This window comes from Lepidochelys olivacea (assembly GCF_965140295.1).
Source record: "Lepidochelys olivacea isolate rLepOli2 genome assembly, chromosome: 6".
In the NCBI taxonomy this organism is placed as follows: Eukaryota; Metazoa; Chordata; order Testudines; family Cheloniidae; genus Lepidochelys; species Lepidochelys olivacea.
This window is the reverse complement of record NC_140416.1, coordinates 61631429-61652190: the sequence shown is the minus strand read 5'-3', so window position 1 is coordinate 61652190 and position 20762 is coordinate 61631429. Positions and strand designations below refer to the sequence as shown.

Genomic DNA, 20762 nt, shown 5'->3' with positions numbered 1-20762 from the left:
ATAATTTATGTTTGACTGAAGTACATCTTCCAGAAGGGCATCCAGTTTTGATTTAAAGACTTCAAGAGATGGAGAACCTACCGTGTCCCTTGGTTGGTTGTTCCAATGGTCAATCACCCTCACTGTTAAACTGTGCCTTATTTCTACTTTGAATTTATCTGGCTTCAGTTTCCAGACATTGGTGGTTCTTATGCCTCTCTCTACTTGATTGAGGAGCCCTTTCGTTCCCAGCCTGTTCTCCCCAAGAAGGTACTTAAGGCACCTCTTGATCTTCTTTTAAACAAGCTAAGTGGACTGAACTCCCTAAGTCTCTCAATGGAAGGCATTTTTTTTAAACCCTATACCGGAAACCTACTGACCGCTATTCCTACCTACATGCCTCCAGCTTTCACCCTGACCACACCACACGATCCATCGTCTACAGCCAAGCTCTGCGATACAACCGCATTTGCTCCAACCCCTCAGACAGAGGCAAACACCTACAAGATCTCTGTCAAGATTTCTTACAACTACAATACTCACCTGCGGAAGTGAAGAAACAGATTGATAGAGCCAGAAGAGTTCCCAGAAGTCACCTACTACAGGACAGGCCTAACAAAGAAAATAACAGAACGCCACTAGCCGTCACCTTCAGCCCCCAACTAAAACCCCTCCAACGCATTATTAAGGATCTACAACCTATCCTAAAGGATGACCCAACACTCTCACAAATCTTGGGAGACAGGCCAGTCCTTGCCTACAGACAGCCCCGCAACCTGAAGCAAATACTCACCAACAACCACATACCACACAACAGAACCACTAACCCAGGAACTTATCCTTGCAACAAAGCCCGTTGCCAACTGTGCCCACATATCTATTCGGGGGACACCATCACAGGGCCTAATAACATCAGCCACACTATCAGAGGCTCGTTCACCTGCACATGCACCAATGTGATATATGCCATCATGTGCCAGCAATGCCCCTCTGCCATTTACATTGGTCAAACTGGACAGTCTCTATGTAAAAGAATAAATGGACACAAATCAGATGTCAAGAATTATAACATTCATAAACCAGTCGGAGAACACTTCAATCTCTCTGGTCACGCAATCACAGACATGAAGGTCGCTATCTTAAAACAAAAAAAACTTCAAATCCAGACTCCAGCGAGAAACTGCTGAATTGGAATTCATTTGCAAATTGGATACTATTAATTTAGGCTTAAATAGAGACTGGGAGTGGCTAAGTCATTATGCAAGGTAGCCTATTTCCCCTTGTTTTTTCCTACCCACCCCCCCAGACGTTCTGGTTAAACTTGGATTTAAACTTGGAGTGTGGTCAGTTTGGATGAGCTATTGCCAGCAGGAGAGTGAGTTTGTGTGTGTGTGTGTGTGTCCCTGGGAAAAGGGGGGTGGGGGTGAGAGAGCCTGGATTTGTGCTGGACATGGCCCACCTTGATTACCATGCACATTGTAGGGAGAGTTGTCACTTTGGATGGGCTATTACCAGCAGGAGAGTGAGTTTGTGTGTGTATGGGGGTGGGGGGATGAGAAAACCTGGATTTGTGCTGGAAATGGCCCAACTTGATGATCACTTTAGATAAGCTATTACCAGCAGGACAGTGGGGTGGGAGGAGGTATTGTTTCATGGTCTATGTGTGTATATAATGTCTTCTGCAGTTTCCACGGTATGCATCCGATGAAGTGAGCTGTAGCTCACGAAAGCTCATGCTCAAATAAATTGGTTAGTCTCTAAGGTGCCACAAGTACTCCTTTTCTTTTTGCGAATACAGACTAACACGGCTGTTACTCTGAAATAAATAATTTTTGTGGCTTTTTTCCTGCAACTTCTCTGGTTTTTCCAGAACTTTTTTAAATATGTGGACACCAGAATCGTTTATAGTATCTGTCTCACCAATGTCATACACAGAGGTAGTGTTTCCTTTCTACTCCTACTCGCTACTTTCCTGTTTATACCTCCAAAGATAACATTGGCCCTTTTTGCCAGACCATTGCACTGAGAGCTCCTGTTCAGCTGCTTGCCCTTTTGCCACCTAAATCCTTTTCAGGGTCACTGCTTTCTAGGATACAGATTCCCATTCTGTAGGCCTGGCCTGCATTATATGTTCCTGGATGTAGGAATTCACATTTGGCTGTATTAAAATGAAAGGGTCCAGCTTACCAAATGATACAAATTACTCTCTATTAGAGTATTATCAGGAAATTTTCAATGGAAGTTTTTCCTTGGAAAATGCCAATTCCCTGAAACCAAAACTTTTTGAGGGAACATACCAGTTTTCATGTAGCTACCATTGGGAAAAGTTTCTCAGGTCTAGGATGGAGAGCGGACCCCACCTTCCGAATAGCCAATAGCCCAGTAGTCAGGGTACTCACCTGGGATGTGGGAGACCAAGATTCACATCCTTGGTCTGAATCAGGCAGAGCTGGGACTTGAACCTGAGTCTCCCGAATCCCATGGAAGTGCCCTAACCATTGGGCTATTGGCTATTCCAAAATGTGTCTCTTGGCTATCTGTCTCTTTTTATATCAAAAAACTTAAAAATGTCTTGGTTTGGTCCTGATACCAAACAGGAACATTTCTGAAATCTCAAACATTTCAGCAGAATGAGAAATCTATTTCCTGCCCAGCTCTACTCAATATGACTGCCCTGTCCTCATGATCATGTATCATTCTGCCAATCTTTGTGTCATCCAGAAATGTTATCAGCAATGATTTTACATTTGCTTCAGACCATTGGCTATATTTGCTCAAACTTAAAAAAATAAAATAAAATAAAATAAAAGTGGGGTGGCAGTGACAGCCTATTTGGGCAGACAGCAAGCACTGGAAATTTCAGCCTGAAAGATGAAAGTGTAGTAAAGTTATGAGAAAGCAGAAAAGGGTGTTAGAATGGAAACTGTTGTGCAAGCTTAGTTGGAGTGAGCCTGGCTGCTATAGTTGTAATATGGGTGGTGATGGCCACACAGTAAATGCAATTTGTCTCACAACTTTGATCACCTCAGCTGACATTAAATAAGTAAACAAACAAAGCCACCGTATTTTTCTTCTCGTATATGCCCTGCCTGTTCAGAGAACTGTAAAATTAACATTTATTATGGACACAGTGGCAAGGTTTTGGTCCAGCATCTCATAAACCAAAGATGTCACAAAATCTCAGGGCTAATAATGAGGGTTTTAGCCTTTTCGAGAGTTAGGAATACCTCTTTCTATGAGGATAAACATTTTGTTTCTAGTACTGGTAAGAAGTTGGACCTTATAGATAAAACAGAGAGAATAAAAGAACAATTTGAGGTCATTTTTAGAAATTTCTGAAGTCTAATTTCTGAATTAGACTCCCCCCCCACCCCCGGGAGGATTGTACAGTGGGACTTGCAGCACTAGGCAGCTGCCTGACTCTGCAGACTCAGAGATCCAAAATAAAAACTGTACCAATACATTATTTATTTCAAAGTCTCTGATTCCTAAGATGCTTTCTGTGCAAGATATATGGCACCAGAATGGTGTGGTACGATGGAAAAGTTGGACACGCGCCCTTTGGAGATGGCCTGGTGCATGTGGAAGTTTACGCCAGAGGAGTTCCTTGCATTTAATTATGGCTGCAGGTATGCAAAATATTTGGGTGGTGGAGCAATTTGCCTCACTTGGAGTGGACTGTTGAAAGCTTTCTTTTTCCCCTTGCACACTGGCTGTTGATACTGTAGCTTGAAATAAATCAGCATGAAGATTGTGAAGAGCAAGATAGTGAAGGATGCTGCCAGAAAGGGCCCCATTAAAAGGTTAGAAATACACAACGCTTTGAAGACTTAGGAAGTAAGCATGCAAGGTTTTTAGAAAGGTAGCTGGACATCTCTCCTCCCTACAATACTGCTTTGTGGTCAGCTTTATTTACAAGAGTGCTGACAGAGAAATCCAAAAAGGATGCTAAATAAATATGAAATATTCTCGAGGGCTTGCCTTTACCCACATCCACTGTTTTTGTACCATGCAAATTTCACAAAATTGGCATTTGGAGCGCTTATATCTAGGAAGGGAACAATGCGTCTCCACTCTAGCATATTTAACTTCTACTACTGTACAAACGTTTTTCATTCTGTTTGTATGTATTCTGATAGGCCAGGCATATTGTTACCTGATGGACTGCACAGTATGCAGTTCATATGCCCTCAGCCACCATGGTGATTCGGCAGACTAACTAAATATTGATGCACAACTACCAATGCTGAGAATAACTGGGCATAAGGCAAAACCCTCAAAAATAAATATTTATGTCAGGCAATTAGAGACCATTCTGCTCCCTTCAGTATCTTCAAAGATCAAAGTCTGGTACATTTGCACATTGATCCTCCAACATCAAATACATGCACGGTTCTCACTTTCTCTGGAGCAATAGGGTATGCCAGCGTGACTGCTCTAAATAAAATATACACATACATGCATGTCTGTCATGCACACCTCTAAATACTTCAACATGCACACCTTTCTGCTGGCATTAAACACTTCAGTGTTATCCAGCAGATCATACATAAACCAGAATAATCATCCTTTGCCTTTATATACACCAAGACCTCACCAAAACACCAACATATTAATCCTCACATTCCTGTGAGGTAGGACAGTGTTGTTATCCCACTTTACAGATGGCCATCCACAGGCATGGAGAAGTTTAAAGGCTGCCTGACGTTACATGCGCCATCTGTGGAAGAGCTGGAAACAGAACCCAGTGATGCCAACCGCAGAAGTTCAAAAATCATAAGCCAGCCCTCAACATATCATGAGATTTATTTTAAAAAGATTGCATTGGGGGGGGGTTGGCCTGTCTTTTGAGGTTTGAACTCCCCCTGCCCACCCCTAGTGTATACGTGGCAGTTTAAACAGCTCTCCCAAATGTACACAGTGAGGTGATGTTGACGTCAGCTGCAGGAGCTCTCACTGGCTGCCTGGCTTTTCCCCAAAGCCCAACATTCCAGTTAATTCATTCTGTGTCCCACCCAGCCCCACATCTGCCCATCTCTCAGCCCGGCAATTCACTAGGCACCTCCTCACACCACACATCAGTTCTGCCTATGCCCCCAGCACCACCTCTGCTCCTCTTGCAGCTCCAGGGATTCTTCAACCCTCTCTCCCAGGTCTGGGGGGGCTACAACAGGGTCCCTTCTCCCCCTTTCCAGAGAGGGAGAGAAGCTAAGAGCAGAATGGCCCATTGTTCTGGGGGGGGAGGGAGGAGGAGGGAGCAGAGCTGCTGGGGTGTTTCTACTCCCTCCTCTCCTTCCCCCTGCTGTGAGAATGGTGTCGGCTGCTCCTTCTCACCCCTTCCCCACCCAAGAATTCCTCTGGTCTCCAAAGGGAAGGGGGAGAACTCTGCTCTTCCCCAGGAAGTGGGGAAGGCAGCCAATCAGAGGGGTTTTCCCCATAGGTGCTGGAACTAGGGGTGCTGGTCGGGCTGCCACACCCCCTAGCTTAAAGTTGTTTCCATTATATACAAGGTTGACAGTTTGGCTCAATGGATCTCAGCACCTGCACTATAAAAATTGTTCCAGTGCCTCTGGGCCTGGCTCACATTTGCAAGAGGGTTAGAGCTTCTCACAACATGGCTAGAGGGCCTCTAGCCCCAGCTGAAATTGCAAGAGTTGGCAACAGAAGAATTTTGATCCTCAGTCCCGTTATAGCCACTAGTCCACAGAGCCTCCATAAACAGATCAGAATTTTATTAGCCCTCTCTTTATGCCCCAGAGGATGAAAGACAAAGTGACGTCCTCCTACTGAGCTCTCATTACACACTATAAATGGGATGTTCTGACCCTGATGGTAGAACAGCTTCACAGGGGCAGGTGGTCAGGGTTACAGTGACAGAATAGAGTTTGGAGCGGTGGCATTAGTTTTCCTTGTATCCAGTAGAATTAGAATGATCTCTAGTTCAGAGCAAGAAACCCTTACCCCACTTAACTCAAGTCCAGAGCTCTGTAGCTGTCTCATTCATGTTTGAAATCTTTCCAGACTCACCTTCCACCTCCAGCAGGTGCGGCTGAGTTAATGGCCTGTACCATGTCCGTAGTCAGAGCGTCCAGTAAGCTGGTAATAAATTCTACTTTCTTCCCTTCTGGGCAGCCTGCAAAATGTGAAGTGGAAGAGTATCTTGAGAACACAAAAAGTCAATCTCCTACCCTGATTCAACGCTCTTCAATTGGGAGATAGCATTGTCTCTGTAACTGTAATGTTGAATATGACACCATTAATAAGTCTCTAACCAAAGGTAGAAGAATCCTTGAGCAGCTTTTAGCCTCTCACATGTACTCAGCTAATTCCAGCCACCTCCAGATCTGTCTGTGTTTTGCATGAATACTACTTTTGTTCACTTCTTTCCTGGTTGGTGCCCCAGTTGTCTGTCTTTCTCACTTCACTGGGTGACTCCTCTGGGGTCTAGTAATGGCCTCAGATCACCAGCTTCCCCTGTTGACCAGAATCAGTGTTCACTGTTGATTCCTGGCATGCTCACGGTAACCCCTGCCAGGAAGATAGCCTCCCACCAACACAGAGCACCATGGTCAACATTTTCTGCGTTCCCATACGTACACACATGACAGTGATCTAGAAACTTACCACAATCACTTTGACAGCTGAAAGTGACTTGCAAATTATTATAACTAAATTCCTCCTTTGCAGTAATGCAGGCTCCATTTTCTGCCATACCCAACCTAAGGAAAACAGTCACGAGCATCTCCCCATATCATGTATATTACACACACTCATCTGCCCCTTAGCGCTCATTTGGCAGGCAGTCCAGAAAATGTCAGCAACGTAAAGGGTAAGCTGCTATGGCAGCAGCAGTAGCCCACTCACTTAAAAGAGCTTTTTGTTGCAGAAATGAGAAGGTTGAAAGCTGTTTGCTAGAAGTCATCTCCCAGGGGTCTCAGCATCTCACCCTCTGCTGGGACTACCAGAGTTGCTTGCAGATAGCAAATGACAAACTCTCCTTCCCTCCTTCTTCTGGTTTTTGTGGAAGCAGCCATGACACAATTTGTATAGCATAGTATGTGCGCGTGTACACGTGTGTGGGTAAGTTTCTCTCCCCTTGGTATCTGCAGGATTTTTTATGAAGGGGCAATTAACGTAGTGGCTGCAGTAATGCAGGTTTCAAAGGATGGGATGACCCTTTGGACAACCGCACTGAGTCCTCCAATAAAGGGTTCCTCTCAGATAATTAAGAGTAATTGGGAAGATCTCACTGATGTTTGGCTTGGGAGTATTACTCCGCTTGGGGAGCACATAGGAATGGGGAAGTACAGAACATCCTATAGCTCTCCTCTCCTTCCCTCACTCCTTTGATGTGACTGTGTGGATCACAAATGGCTCATCATACCTAAGCCCAGTTAATACACTGACGACGTGATAGAAATCTCCAGCCTGAATCAAATGGGATGGCATGATGAGACTGCCTACAATGGCACGTAGCCAATCTCTGACTGTTCGTAGGAAAATATCCCCAGTGGCCTGTGATGGGACATTAGATAGGGAGGGCTCTGAGTTACTACAGAGAATTTTTACTCTGGGGCAGTTACTTATGGGGCAGTGATTCTTCTCTAAGCCCATGACATCTTGAGATGCCACTTCCATACAGTGTGTCCCTTGGAACATGCCGGCGAGGAGGACCTCTTGCTGTAATGCAGAGGTTGCGATAAGGTCCTCTTCCTGATTGCCCGGGATATACTGGGTGATGGGAGACTGAACCCTCTCGGGTTTCCCCCATAACACACTGGCAAGTAGGGCACACACTGCCCATTCCCCCAGGGAATGCCGGGCGAAGAAGTAGGGCTTTCTGTCAGTTTCCCCAGGGCATGCTCTTTTAGGCTATATCTACACTAGCACTTTTGTTGGCCAGGGTGTGAAAAAAAATACCTCACTGACTGACATAAGTTTCACCAACAAAAGCACCAGTGTTGACAGCACTGTGTCGGCAGCAGATGCTCTCCCACTGACATAGCTACCGCCATTCGTTGGGGGTGGTTTAATTTATGCAGACGGAAGAGGTCTTTCCAGTCAGCATAGAGCAGTTACATGGGAGACCTTACAGAGGTGCAGCTTACAGAGGTGTAGCGGTAGGGCTGTGCCACTGTACAGTCTGTAGTGTGGACATAGTCTTACTCCAGCATAATACCCAATTTGTGTGCACGTATTTAGGCATTACACTTCTGATAAACTGATTTTTAAAAGTGACTATGCCTCCCTTACATTTGTCCTGCCTTTGCTTTTCCTTCACTCCACTTTTCTTTTCCCTTCTACTGAATCTTATATCTTTTCTTGTTTTTTTCAGCATTAATTTCTTTATTCTAGTTCTCTGACAAGGTTAACGAGCAAGTTGTTCCTTTATTTCCTTTTTGCCCTCTATCTCCTAGTGCTCTATGTTTTGTTCTCTCCTTTCTTAATTGTGTTATTTCAATTTCTCCTTCTCCCTTTCCCAGTTTCTCTCTGCCTCCTCCTATTCTATGAACATTTCCCTCTCAGCTCATTACTCCTACTTGCTTCTCTCTCTCCCCGCTGCCACCTGTGGTCTCTGCACCAATAATTTTTCTGTTCTCAGACAGTTGTATTTTCCTATGTGCAAAGCCATACACCCAGCTATTTTCTTGCACGCGCGCACACACACACACACACACAAGGTTGGGGCAACCCTGCAGTTTCTACCGCATGTCCAAGCTCCATACAAATGAAGGGAAGGGGCCAATTTTCACCATCTCCCTCCAAAGGGAGGGAGACAGCAATTAGAGCACAAAGATGTATTAGGAGCGATTTTCATCCTCTGCCTTCAAATGGTGGGGAACCACTTCACACACACACACACACACACACAAAATATCCATGCTAAAACATATACATACAGCAAATCCCCATTCTTCTAAACAAAACATAGACTTTCCCCTTTTCGCACGTAACCAGCATTAACGACAGACGGATGTCTCCTCCACTCTAACCTGGAAGCTCTCGGTCCTTGAATGGATCATCAATCTCTGTGCTCTTCGATCTGGCGTCAGTTTCACACACTGGGGTCTCATAGCTGGAAAAGGAAGAGGGGAAAGAGGTTCAAGCATTTGATATAGTTTCAGAGAGATCAGGTTGTCATTAAGACGTTGGTGAACATTTCAGTCTTGCCTCATAGGCTCAATGTAGAGGACACAAAAAACAGGAATCCAGGTGAGAAATAAATTGGCTCAGACTCAATCTGCATATGACCAGGGTGATGCTTGTAGGAAGATGGAAGCACTTGGAGGAATCAGCATGAATGTAATTTTGCCTTCTATATCCCAGGCCTCTTCCCTTTGCTTGTCAGAGAGCGGTCATCTCTTGGGGTCCTCAAGAACTGTTCACCATCAGTGGTTGCCTAGATGGCCAAGAAAACCAGCTGGCCAGGTGGTCATGCTCATTTCTCTTAGATGCAAGCTTAAGCACAGCAAGCCAGGAATTCTGCAAGGGGGAGTGCAATGCATTTTACCTTCTAAGGAAGGAATCTCCTTCCTTAGAAGGTAAAATGCATTGCACTCCCCCACCTCATTCTCCTTCCTTAGAAGTTTTTAAGGTCAGGCTTGACAAAGCCCTGGCTGGGATGATTTAGTTGGGGATTGGTCCTGCTTTGAGCAGGGGGTTGGACTAGATGACCTCATGAGGTCCCTTCCAACCCTGATTCTGTGATACCTTGCCTTGATCCAGATGAGCACCTGCAGAGTACACATTTCAGCATGCACCAGCCTATTAAATAGAGCAGACCAATAAAAGCATCTCCGGGAGCTATACTAGCTGCTAGTTCAAACCGTTCAAGTTCGGTTCGCTCTCTTTAAAAAGTTTCAAATAGCCCAGGATTGAGCTATCTCAAGGGTGCCCCTCTCTACAGCAGCTTTGTCCACTACTAATGACAAAGCCAGGTTCAAACTCACAGAGGCTAGTTATCAGAGCTTGCTAGCCCCACAATTTGTTCCTGTGGAGCTTTCGAGTTGCGGGGCACAGAGGATCCCGCCTGGAGAGCTTTACGCAGCACAAGAACAAAGATTTCAATACAGAATCTGTTTCTGTATTGAAATCTGACTGCACATGAAGTTCTCTACTTTGAGAGCTTTCTAGATCAGTACTAGCCATGACAACGTAGGGTCAGACTATTCCTGGCCACTATATGGATACACAAGGGTGGGGATAATGCAAGCCACTTTCTTCCCTGTTGTACCACTTGGTCAGTGGTAAGGGATAATGAACACAGGGATTGTATTTTTCTAACAGTCCAGGGCTGCATGCCAGCTCAAAGAGAGCAGGTATAGGGAGGAGGCAGAACCGTTCCTCCTCTGCATTGGCCATCTTTGCTGGCTGGACAGAAAAAAGAAGCATGCTGTACCACCCTGAAGGATGGGCAGCAGTAACATTCCCCCTGTGCAGTAAAGGACTCCTGAATTTCCTCCTGTGGGGACTCTGCTCCTCCATGATGCAGACATGTGCCTATCCAATGCAACTGAGCCCTTAGTGCAATAGTTTGTATCAGTGCTGCTAACCTCAACCTAAGCCACTGCCACCATCACTCAGGAAAACCAAGTTTCCAAGTGTTTCTAACTCAGTGGTGGTGTTTTTTTCTTTGCAGATAAAAACCAGGCCCAGTCCTCAGAGAGAACCAGCCATTCTGAGCATTTCAAGTTGTAAAGTTCAGCTGTGTTTGAGCTGTGTGAAAGCGGTAAAGGTTCTTCAAGTATAGTTTATATGGGAAGTGGTTGTTCACTTCACATTAACTCTCACATAGGTTACTGGATTCTGCAAAAAAAGAACTTAGAGTGAACATGGCATATTTGAGCCTGAAGGCAGCATTTGTCAGAACATTAAGAGCATGTGGAAACAGTGAATGATAATGAAAGCCTTGAGAAATCCCTAAGTTTGATGGGTGCTACTATATATATATATATATATATATATATATATATATATACATACATACACACACACGCGCGCTATAATACAGGTCCTTTCCTCTCGGCTTCACTGAGTCCAGTGCACACAACTGGAGTGAAAGATGTATTCTTCTCCACTTCAAGTACAGTACCCATCAGTGGGATTTTAAAAAGTGTGCATTCATGTGGGTAAACATACACATACATTCCATATGTGTGTTTCCTCTTCCTCTGCCCCTCACCCTTCAAGTAATAATACTTAGCACTCCTATAGCACTTTTCATCCCTAAGTCTCCCAGAGCTTTTCCGCTCTCATTAACCCCATTTTACAGATGGAGAAACTGAAGCAGAGAGAGGTGAAGTGACTTGACAGTGAGTCAGTGGCACAGCCAGGAACAGAACTAAGGTTTCCCAATTTCCACCCCCATGCTTCATTCACTAATCAAAAGATGCTTCCTTTGCTGAACTAATGGTAAAGACTAGAAAAGCAGAGTGTATGATAGAGGTAGGGAGATCCTTCTAGTATAGCTGTACTTCTGAGTTTAATTGTGTGTGTGTGTGTGTGTGTGTGTGTGTGTTCTGTTAGAATTGTCCTTTCACCTTGCCCTATAGTTAAGCCCTGACAAGTTCAGTGCACATAACAGAAATGTGATACTAATTAGTCTATTCGGCTGTAGAAGGGACTGGGTCCAGGAACAGGGGGAAAATATTAAGAAAATATGAGTAGTCATTTAGACAAGGAGGCTTAAGCACCCAACTCAGGCCCAACTGCATTGGTTGCTGACTGGAGCATTATCTACTGTTGTAAACAGGAATCTAGACTGCATAACTCTGGTGTGGCAATTCCCGGATTCTTTGGTTCCTTTGTTCTCTCTGAACTGGTGTCCTCTCCTTCATAGTTATTTCATGCTCCACCTTACAGGCCAGGTTCAAAGCAAGTTGCTCTCACCGTGTAGAAGTACCAGGCAAGGGGCGCCCCGTGTCCACCAGGACGCACCAGCAGTACCCCGTGGACTGATGACATTGCACTGGTTTGTACAGCCCGCCAGGAGCACACTCTGGGATGACAATACCCTCACGGGGGTTCTGCCTTGCCTCCTCCAAGGCACTCTGTCTCTCCTGGTCACAGGAGTGAACTTTCTCTGGAAAAGAAGGAAAAACAGAAACATCACCCTCTGCAACAAAACATGGCTTCAGGGCAACTCTCAGATCTCAGCATTCAGGATACTAGTCAGATCTGAGAATGCTAGATCTCTCTTCCTTCCCTAGGAAACTCCAGTATTCAAAAAGGAGTTTCCTAGCATGCACAAGGATCAGTGTTACATTGCGGACCTGAAATCCTCCTCCTAATAATGTCAGCCAGCCACTTGTGAAGAGGTGCACCAAACACATTTTCCACTCTGGCCATCAAAATGGCTAGGGCTGCTCCTGCTTTCAGTATGTCCTAGAGAGAGTGCATCTACTGCATACCCTGGGGGAACAGAGAGGAGGTCCAGCCCCATCACCCCTCCCTGGGGCATGAAAAGTGTGCTATTGCTTCCTTACTCCCCAGTATGTCCTAGGGAATGGAGAGGGCACCTAGGCTTCCCTTTCCCTACACAGTACACCCTGGGAGACTGGAGACAGAGCCTTGTCCCTCTCTGTCCTACTATACAGAAAAAGGGCCTCCTTGTTGGCATCATCCACGAGGGAACAGATAAAACAGGTGATATGCACTAGGGAACAGACCATTTGGAAATGTCCCCTAGAGTCATCCAGGAATCTGGAACCTTCTGGTCCAAAGGTCAGGCTTCTATCACATGAGTTAAAGGACAAACTCATTTAGCTGGCAGATGTAGTAGGCTGCTGTAGTAGGACCAGCCACTAGAGAGGGATGACACACACACTTTACAAACCTATAATGTTAACAAACTATTTAACTGAAACAGTTGAGAGAAAAATTCTGTTTGTTGGAAGACAGCAGACACGTCCACCTGGCCTTTGACCTGAGGGGTGAGAAAATTGTTGCTTCAAGTTCTCTAGTCACCTAAGGAATCAAGAAAAAAGTGGAAGACAAGACTTGACATTCTTAAGGTTAAAAAAAAGTAAAGTAGAGAACACCCCAATAAACTCTCTGGATTTTCTTAAAATATGTATCATGATAAAAACTGGGGGGGGGGGGACAAATGCTCCCCTCTTCCCTACCCCCTTTTGAGTGTCACTTTAAGAGGCCATATTGCCCCAAATCCTTTCCCATGCCAGGGATTACTTCAAGTTTTCAGTAAAGAAACTAACTCAGAACCCTGACAGGAAGTGTCTCAACCTGAACTTGCAGATGTTTTGATGGTCAGTGGGGACACACTGCATTACACAACTGTCTGCTCTTTTTGAGGGGCAGGTGGTGTCAACCACACAATTAGTCTGGCAGCTCTGAATGGAGTTATTTGGGCACAGATTGCTTTGGTTACCAGAGGCCAACTGGCCATTATTTATAATTGTAACATAGCAGTCAATGAAAAAGGTTCCAAGAGACCACAGATGTCCTCCATCCCAAGCATTTCAGACCCTCCTTGTGAACAAAAGACACTTGAACTTTGTCACACACGAATCCACACCAATGAGGTTTAACATAAGAGCCTTAACTATGTGCAAGTCTGACTCAACCAGAAATAAACATGATTGGCAAGGAGTGGCGGGGGAGGGGGGCATAAAATCAACACAACTGAAAGGGCTCAAGTCTCAGCTGATATTTAAGCTGACTTCACTTTGCTGACAGATTTCACGTCTTAAAAAAAAAATTGTGACTGTTCCTGAGCTGTATGCAGACAGAGGAGTCATTCAGTAAGAGGCCTGTGGACTTCTGAACAAATCAATTACATCACAAGGGGCCAGCTTACTCAAGCTCCCTGCCTGACAGCAATGTACACCTGGGCCGTGGGGTGAGAGGGTAATTCATTTAGTTCGATGAAGCAAACAAGAGAGCCAGAATTCCATGCCTACAATCACCTCATTTTTGATTAATTCACTTTATTTAATAACCAAAAGAAAAAACTCCATTGAAGAGAAGTGCATTCCGGACATTTTTCTGTCCAAATCCCCAAAGCTTCCTCAGTGCACAAATTCTCTTGAGTCCTTGGAGTCTTGCAAAACTGGCACTAAAAGTGTCTTTTGAAAAAAAAAAATACCAACGCTTTTTTTGGCCCTGCACAACAACTTGTTATAAATTAATCACTTTTCTTTTAATCAGCCGTAGCCTTAGTTGACATATATGGAGTACTCTGTTAGTGTACATCACTGAGCATGTATATGCAGTGCACAAATGTACATTCATATACACATACCTATGCTTGCATTATACCAGTGGCATTTAAAATCATTTTCTCTTTGGCCAGTATACTAACAGCAGAGATGTGGGGGAATGGATGGCCCAGGGAACTCCTAATAGTATTCAGGGCGGATTGATAATCACTACCATCTTATGGGTGTTTAACGGGGTATGGGTCCATCTACACAGCAAAAAAAAGCCTCTCAGCAGCAGCTCTCAGAGCCCCGGTCAACCAACTTGGACCTGGTCTACACTAGGGGGGGATCAATCTAAGATACCCAACTTCAGCTACGAGAACAGCATCTACACTAGACAGGATAAATCGATCCCCGATAGATCCATCACTACCTACCGATCTGGCAGGTAGTGTGTGTTGGGGGGGGGGGGGGCTATGAATAGCAGCATTGATGTTTAGGCCCTGGGCTGGAGCCTGGACGCTGAAACTGTTGAAGTGGGAGGGTCTCAGAGCTTGGTCTCCAACCCAAGCCTGAACATCTACACAGCTATTTTTAGCCCCGCAATACAAGCCCTGTGAAACCAAGTCAGTTGACCTGGGCTCTGAGACTTGCTGCCACAAAGTTTTTTGGGATTTTTGTTTGTTTGTTTTTGCTTTGTAGACCTACCCAGTGAACTGAATTTGGCAGCCTTTGTTTAGTTCATGGCACATAGGCATCCATGTCACAATGAACACCATCATAATTGGCACTAATTGGTTCCTTGCTGTCTTTCTGCTGAGATTTCCTAGGACTGAATGGCCTATGGAGGCTCTAACCCAAGCCTGTCTAAACTAACAAATTGTGTAGCCATCACTCTCCACTATTGGTGAAAGTTGCGATGTAGGCAGGACTGCCGTAGTAATTTTACTACCATGCCTTCTAGAGCAGTGTTTCTCAATGACCAGTCTGTGGGCCAGCGCTGGTCCCTGAGATCTCCCTGACACAGTTGAGGAAGGCAGCAAGCAGGCCCCTGAGAAAAACACTGATGAAAACACTAGAATCCTAGCTATATTTCAGCATCCATCATGGCATCACTGATGGTAAATTCTGACTATGAAGTTTGCTAATGCAGAAGAGGCCTTCTAGGAGTTTCCCTGAGACAAGTCTGAGGTGCTGCTCACTGGACGGAGGACTCCAGGGTCACTCTTTGGAATGACTTCCTTCTCAAGGGGTCGCTCTGGCACCTTTCACTAGTGCCAAATAATATTGTTGTAATTTTTTGAACTGGAGTTAACATTTAGGGCCTGATCCAACACCCACTGAAACCAATGGGAAGATTCCCAGTGACTTCACTGGAACTGGATCAGGCCCTCACTGTGCAGATTGTTTTTCTGGGAAACCATCTCACTGGCACCATATAATCTACGTGCAACATGTGACAGTGGCAGGGCATCTAGAAGGTAGGGATAGAGGCTTTTTATCATTCATACAAATCCATGAATAAAGATGGCATGCAAAACCCCACTCATAGCTACACCTCTCTCTCTCTCTCACATAGCATTGTATATTATATACATAGATATGCGTGTGCACACAAAAGTTTAGGTGCTGGCCCAGGTTTTATTCAGTTTTCTTCTGTTGTGTTGGATACTTTTGAAGGGCATCACAAGATTTTTAACATGGAAAAAATGTTTCTATAAAAATCATATATGGAAAGGTCATGCTGACCTGAGCCCTCCGGTATGATTTTTGGAAGTTTCAATGTTAAAAAATTACAAGATATACTTTGCAATTTAAATATTACATATATTTCAAAACAGTTTTTAAGTGTGGTATGGGGATGTGAGAGTAAGTAACTCAACTTCAGAGGCAAATCAACCAATTTGCAAGGAGTTTATGTTGGTTTAGTCGTGGGAGAGGAGAATGGGACAGTTGCAGGATAGCTGCTTCCTGTTGGGGGGAAATGTTTATCTAAATGCACGTAGTGATAACAGTTTACGTACAGGAACCCTACAAGTTTTTTCTTCCCTTTACTCTTAAACACTAGGATCTCACACCTGTGTACTGTCACCTCCCCAATTACACCACAGCTGTGAAATAGGACTTATTTATTAGCAGGTGGTGGCATTTTTGCTATATCTGTTAAATAAATACGTCCTCAGGTTTCATCTTTAATACTTTCATTAGCCGTGAACAGAATTTGCAAGTGATACAAAATTGTGAAGAGCTGCCAACACCTGCAAAAACAGATAAAACAAACAAAAAAAATACTCAGTGCCATATCTAGACACTCAGTCACAACAGTGGCTGATGGCTAGATAAATAAGAATGGATAGATGTCCAAAAAAATTAGAAAATTAAATTCAAGTTGGATAAATATATGAAGGGCAAACAAACATTTTCTGGGAAGTAGTCTCTTAAAAAGCAGTATTGTAACAGAGAATTCAGTGCAATGTATTAGCAAAAAAAAGGATCACTGCTATTTGGAGTTAGATACATGGATGCAGTGTGCCACAGAGCAGGAAGGCACTTAAGCACTTGTGAGACCTCTCCTTAGCTAGCGTAAATTGGCACAGCTCAGTTGACTTCATTGGTTTACACCAACTGATGATCTGACCTACTGTGCTCATTTCTAGGCACTCTGTTACAAGAGACATGTGGAATTCAGAAAGCAACAGCGATTAAGGGGTTAGGTGGATTGATTTATGAGGAAAGATTGAGAAAACTAAGTATGGTATTTTCAGAAGCCCTCAGCATTGGCCAAACTCCATTCTTATTTAGATCAATAGGCGTTTTACCGTTGACTTCAACAGGGACAGAATTAGATGGATGTTGAGGGCTTCTGAAAATCCTATTCTAAATATGTGTAACTTCCACAAACGGTAATAACTAGGGGCTATGACAACCAGTTATAAGAGCATTAACACCACTAATGGAAAGGAATTGTTTAGACTAGTCCAAATCCCTAACGCAGAGTAATGGAAAACTAGTACAACAATAATTTATACTTCTACAGCACTTTCCACCCCAGGATTTCAAAGAGCTTTACAGATGTTACATGAATTAGCCTGAGACCTCCCTGAAGTAGCGAGCAGAACGATTCCTCTTTTATAGAAGAGGAAACTGAGGCACAGAGGGTGTAAGTGATATGGCCATGGTTACACAGAAAGTTGGGGACAAAGTCCAGGTTAAAATTCAGATCTCCTGGGTTCCAGTCCTGCACTTTAACCATAAGGCCAAGCTTGCTCTTATCAGGACTAGAGCACGTAGGCCGGAGGAGTTCCCTGATGGCCAGTTCTGTTAGAGTAAGGAACAGTTCCACTGAGGGAAATGGTGGACTCTCCGTTGCTTGAGACATTTAGAAGTAGAGTGGAGAAAGCACTTGTAGCTTGGTGGCTACAGCAGTCACACTGACAGCGAAGGTAAGATGTCTAAACAGATCTCCTGTATCTCTCAGATTTTTTATTTAGTGAACCTCCAAAGAAGTCATCTCGATCTAGGACAGTGGAATCTTTGGAATGCCAAATAAGCTGTGAGCCAGACGCCAGCTATAAAATTCATCAGCAGCCCAAAAAAGAAGCTTGTCTTCTTAATGAAGTGCAGGGTGTCTACAAGCATGACTCCCTACTTGAGTTAGCAGGAGTTATAGGCACCAAGAGGCAAAAAGGAAAAAGAAAGAAGAAAACCTTAAAACATGCATATATCTACAGTTAGTGAGAGAAGAGAATGTTGTGAGTTGATGGGAGCGTGGCGAGTGAGAGGCTACCCAGGATCAACAATATTACTGTAACCATTTTAAGAAGACAGACATCATGTTGTCCTATTTTCCGCTGTGACTTGTGACAACCGTCAGCAAAAAAGCCCACTAGCTCAGCCAAACTACTGCTGCGGAACAAAACCTCTGGGAGTCAGCAAATCAAGATTGTATTACCCACTGACAGTGGGCACGCGAGAGAGAGTGAGCATGAGAGAGAGATATTGTGTGTGTGTGTGTGTGTTACGGGAGATACTGGCAGAAATCCATTTTAACTGTAGCTGCTCAGCTCTAAAATGCTAACTACTTGTTTTTTTGTTTGTTTTGTTTTTAAACTCTTTGCTACTTTTAAACACTCTTCAGAGCATTTTAAAAACTTTGGCATCTTCTGAAGCAATGAGCTACAGCAGGAGAGATGGGGACAGGACATCTCCTGTTGTGGCTTTTTTATTAAACAAATTTTCCCTGGCAATGATCTTTTGAGAGGTGCATCACCACATTCCTAGAGGTCTCGCTCTCTCACACATTGAGAAATGCACTGTCTGACACATATCTCCACACAGAAACCAAAGTGGACTGATGAGGTAAGGGACTCATCCACTGTCTAACTAGGCAGTTGATTATTAAAGAGCTGGGGAATTTGGTTATGCAAGGCAGTACTGGAGAAGAGCAAATGCCAAGGAGCACTAGTAGGATACATTACTGCTTAGATTCCTGCTCAAGGGGTAGATACTGTTTCACTAATGGTCAATAATTGAAACACCCCCCAAAGGCTTTCCCAAAATCTTGCTTTGTCATATAATCTCAGCAATAATTGCTTCTCCCTCTCTCTCTCGAGGGAGCAGGTGAGCTTTGGAAAGCAAACAGTCATAGAATCATAGAATATCAGGGTTGGAAGGGACCCCAGAAGGTCATCTAGTCCAACCCCCTGCTCGAAGCAGGACCAATTCCCAGTTAAATCATCCCAGCCAGGGCTTTGTCAAGCCTGACTTTAAAAACCTCTAAGGAAGGAGATTCTACCACCTCCCTAGGCAACGCATTCCAGTGTTTCACCACCCTCTTAGTGAAAAAGTTTTTCCTAATATCCGATCTAAACCTCCCCCACTGCAACTTGAGGTCCAGTGGCTAAAACACAGGCCTGAAAAAAATTCAGGGTTTTATTCCCAGCTTGATGGAATGTGCATATGGATAATCACCTGAAGGAGATAATCAGGGTTTTATTCCTAGCTCTGCCACAGACTTGTTTGTGCGGTAAGTCACTGAAGACATCCATGCCTCAGTTTCCCCAGTGCTTACATGGCTCTTTTAGGTTAAGTTTATCAATTAAATTGCTTTGAGATCCTTGAATGAAAGGCGCTAATATTAGGTCCTGTATTATTAGCTGCAATGGTAGCTCTGGTGCTAGTCAGCCAGCCATACTATCCAGACCCATCAGTTCCTACTAAAACAGATGAGAGGCCATGAGGAATGGGAGTAGACTGGTCACACAGCACAGGTCAGTATGCGTTACCTGAAAGGCAAATCATTTGAGACAGGGTGATTCAAAGCATAACACTAGCTACCCAGATTCATGCCTACAGAACTGCTTCTTTTGGCGTGTTTTTGCTCTGCCTTGTAAGGTGCTTTTCTCCACAGACACATATGCCTGTGTGGTAACAGCAACATGCACCATCTTCTCTCTGGTTTGGGCACTAGGATTTCCTCATGCACGGTTTTCCCTGACTTCTGCCTGCAGTCCAGCTCAAACCTGCAGGTTAAAATGCAAACAGAACCTGGAGGACCAGCTACAGAATCACTTTGCAGAGCTGGTATTTGACTCACAGCCTACAGCTAACCCATGGACAGAGGGACCAAACTCCATCGATAACGTGCTACCAGGCAAGAGATCAATGCTGAACTGTGGGCCAGCTCAGTTAGAAATAGCACTTTTTTAACTTAAAAATTATATCTTGCCATGCCATTGTCACCTCGCTGCAAGATCTGCTACAAGACAGGGAGCTAAAAAGGAGTACAGCAGCTGCTGGTGGATGGGCTGAAAAGCAGAAACATGGCAGACTTGGAGCCAAGGTTCCTCATTTCTGTTTATACTCTGCCAATTTATGCTCAAATAAATCTGTTAGTCTCTAAGGTGCCACAAATCCTCCTTTTCTTTACAGACTAACACGGCTGCTACTCTGAAACCTCTCATTTCTGTTTCTAGCTCTGCCATTGAGTCACTGGCCTTCAGCAAGTAAGGGCCTCTGTGCCTCAGTTTCCCTCTCTGTAAAATGGGAATAACATTTGCTCCTCTCAAAGAGAAGATTAATACATTGAGCCTGATTCTCATTTACACTTAAGCCCCTTTACACTGTTGAGGTAGAATCAAGAGGCCTTAAAGAGTAATGTGATGTAATTTACACTAACTCAAGGCTCTTCTAGAATGTCAGAGCAGTGCTAAGGAGGCTCAATGTAAGTGAGAAACAGATCAATTGTGGCGTACAGAGCACTGAACTTGTGGAAGAACAGGAGCCTGTCTGTCGAGCTAGGACGCTCAGAAGCAATGGACCAGAGAAAAGGAAAATTCCATCCAGGAAGCAGTTTCAACACAAGTTGCTGCAGGTTTGCATCCCTTCTACTTCAAAGGCCAAACGGATTTGAAATAACCGGGGGTGCTGGCACACAAGGGCTGGCAGGCCTGCTAATGCAGCATGGTGAATAGTACTAGACACCACTCTGCAAAGCAGGGACTTGGGTGGAGGAGCAGAAACAACCTCTTCTGTTTTCTCAAAAAGCACAATACCAGCTGAGCAAATATAGGCCCTAGCTATAGTATAAATCTCTCCCCACCTCTTACTCATCAGCAGTACCAC

The 20762-nt window shown here is 44.3% G+C and overlaps 1 protein-coding gene across 5 annotated transcripts in view; it reads right to left on the bottom strand.

Moving 5' to 3' along the window:
- The window catches only part of SMOC1 (SPARC related modular calcium binding 1), a 201297-nt gene that overhangs the window by 40703 nt on the left and 139832 nt on the right, over positions 1 to 20762 (bottom strand). For all 5 annotated transcript variants that reach the window (XM_084630120.1, XM_084630121.1, XM_084630122.1 and 2 more), the window contains exons 8-10: positions 11869 to 12061; positions 8973 to 9055; positions 6007 to 6112 (exon numbers count right to left, since the gene is read on the bottom strand). In XM_084630120.1, the coding sequence (XP_084486246.1) occupies positions 6007 to 6112; positions 8973 to 9055; positions 11869 to 12061 (382 nt within the window). The remainder of the gene's footprint in view (positions 1 to 6006; positions 6113 to 8972; positions 9056 to 11868; positions 12062 to 20762) is intronic.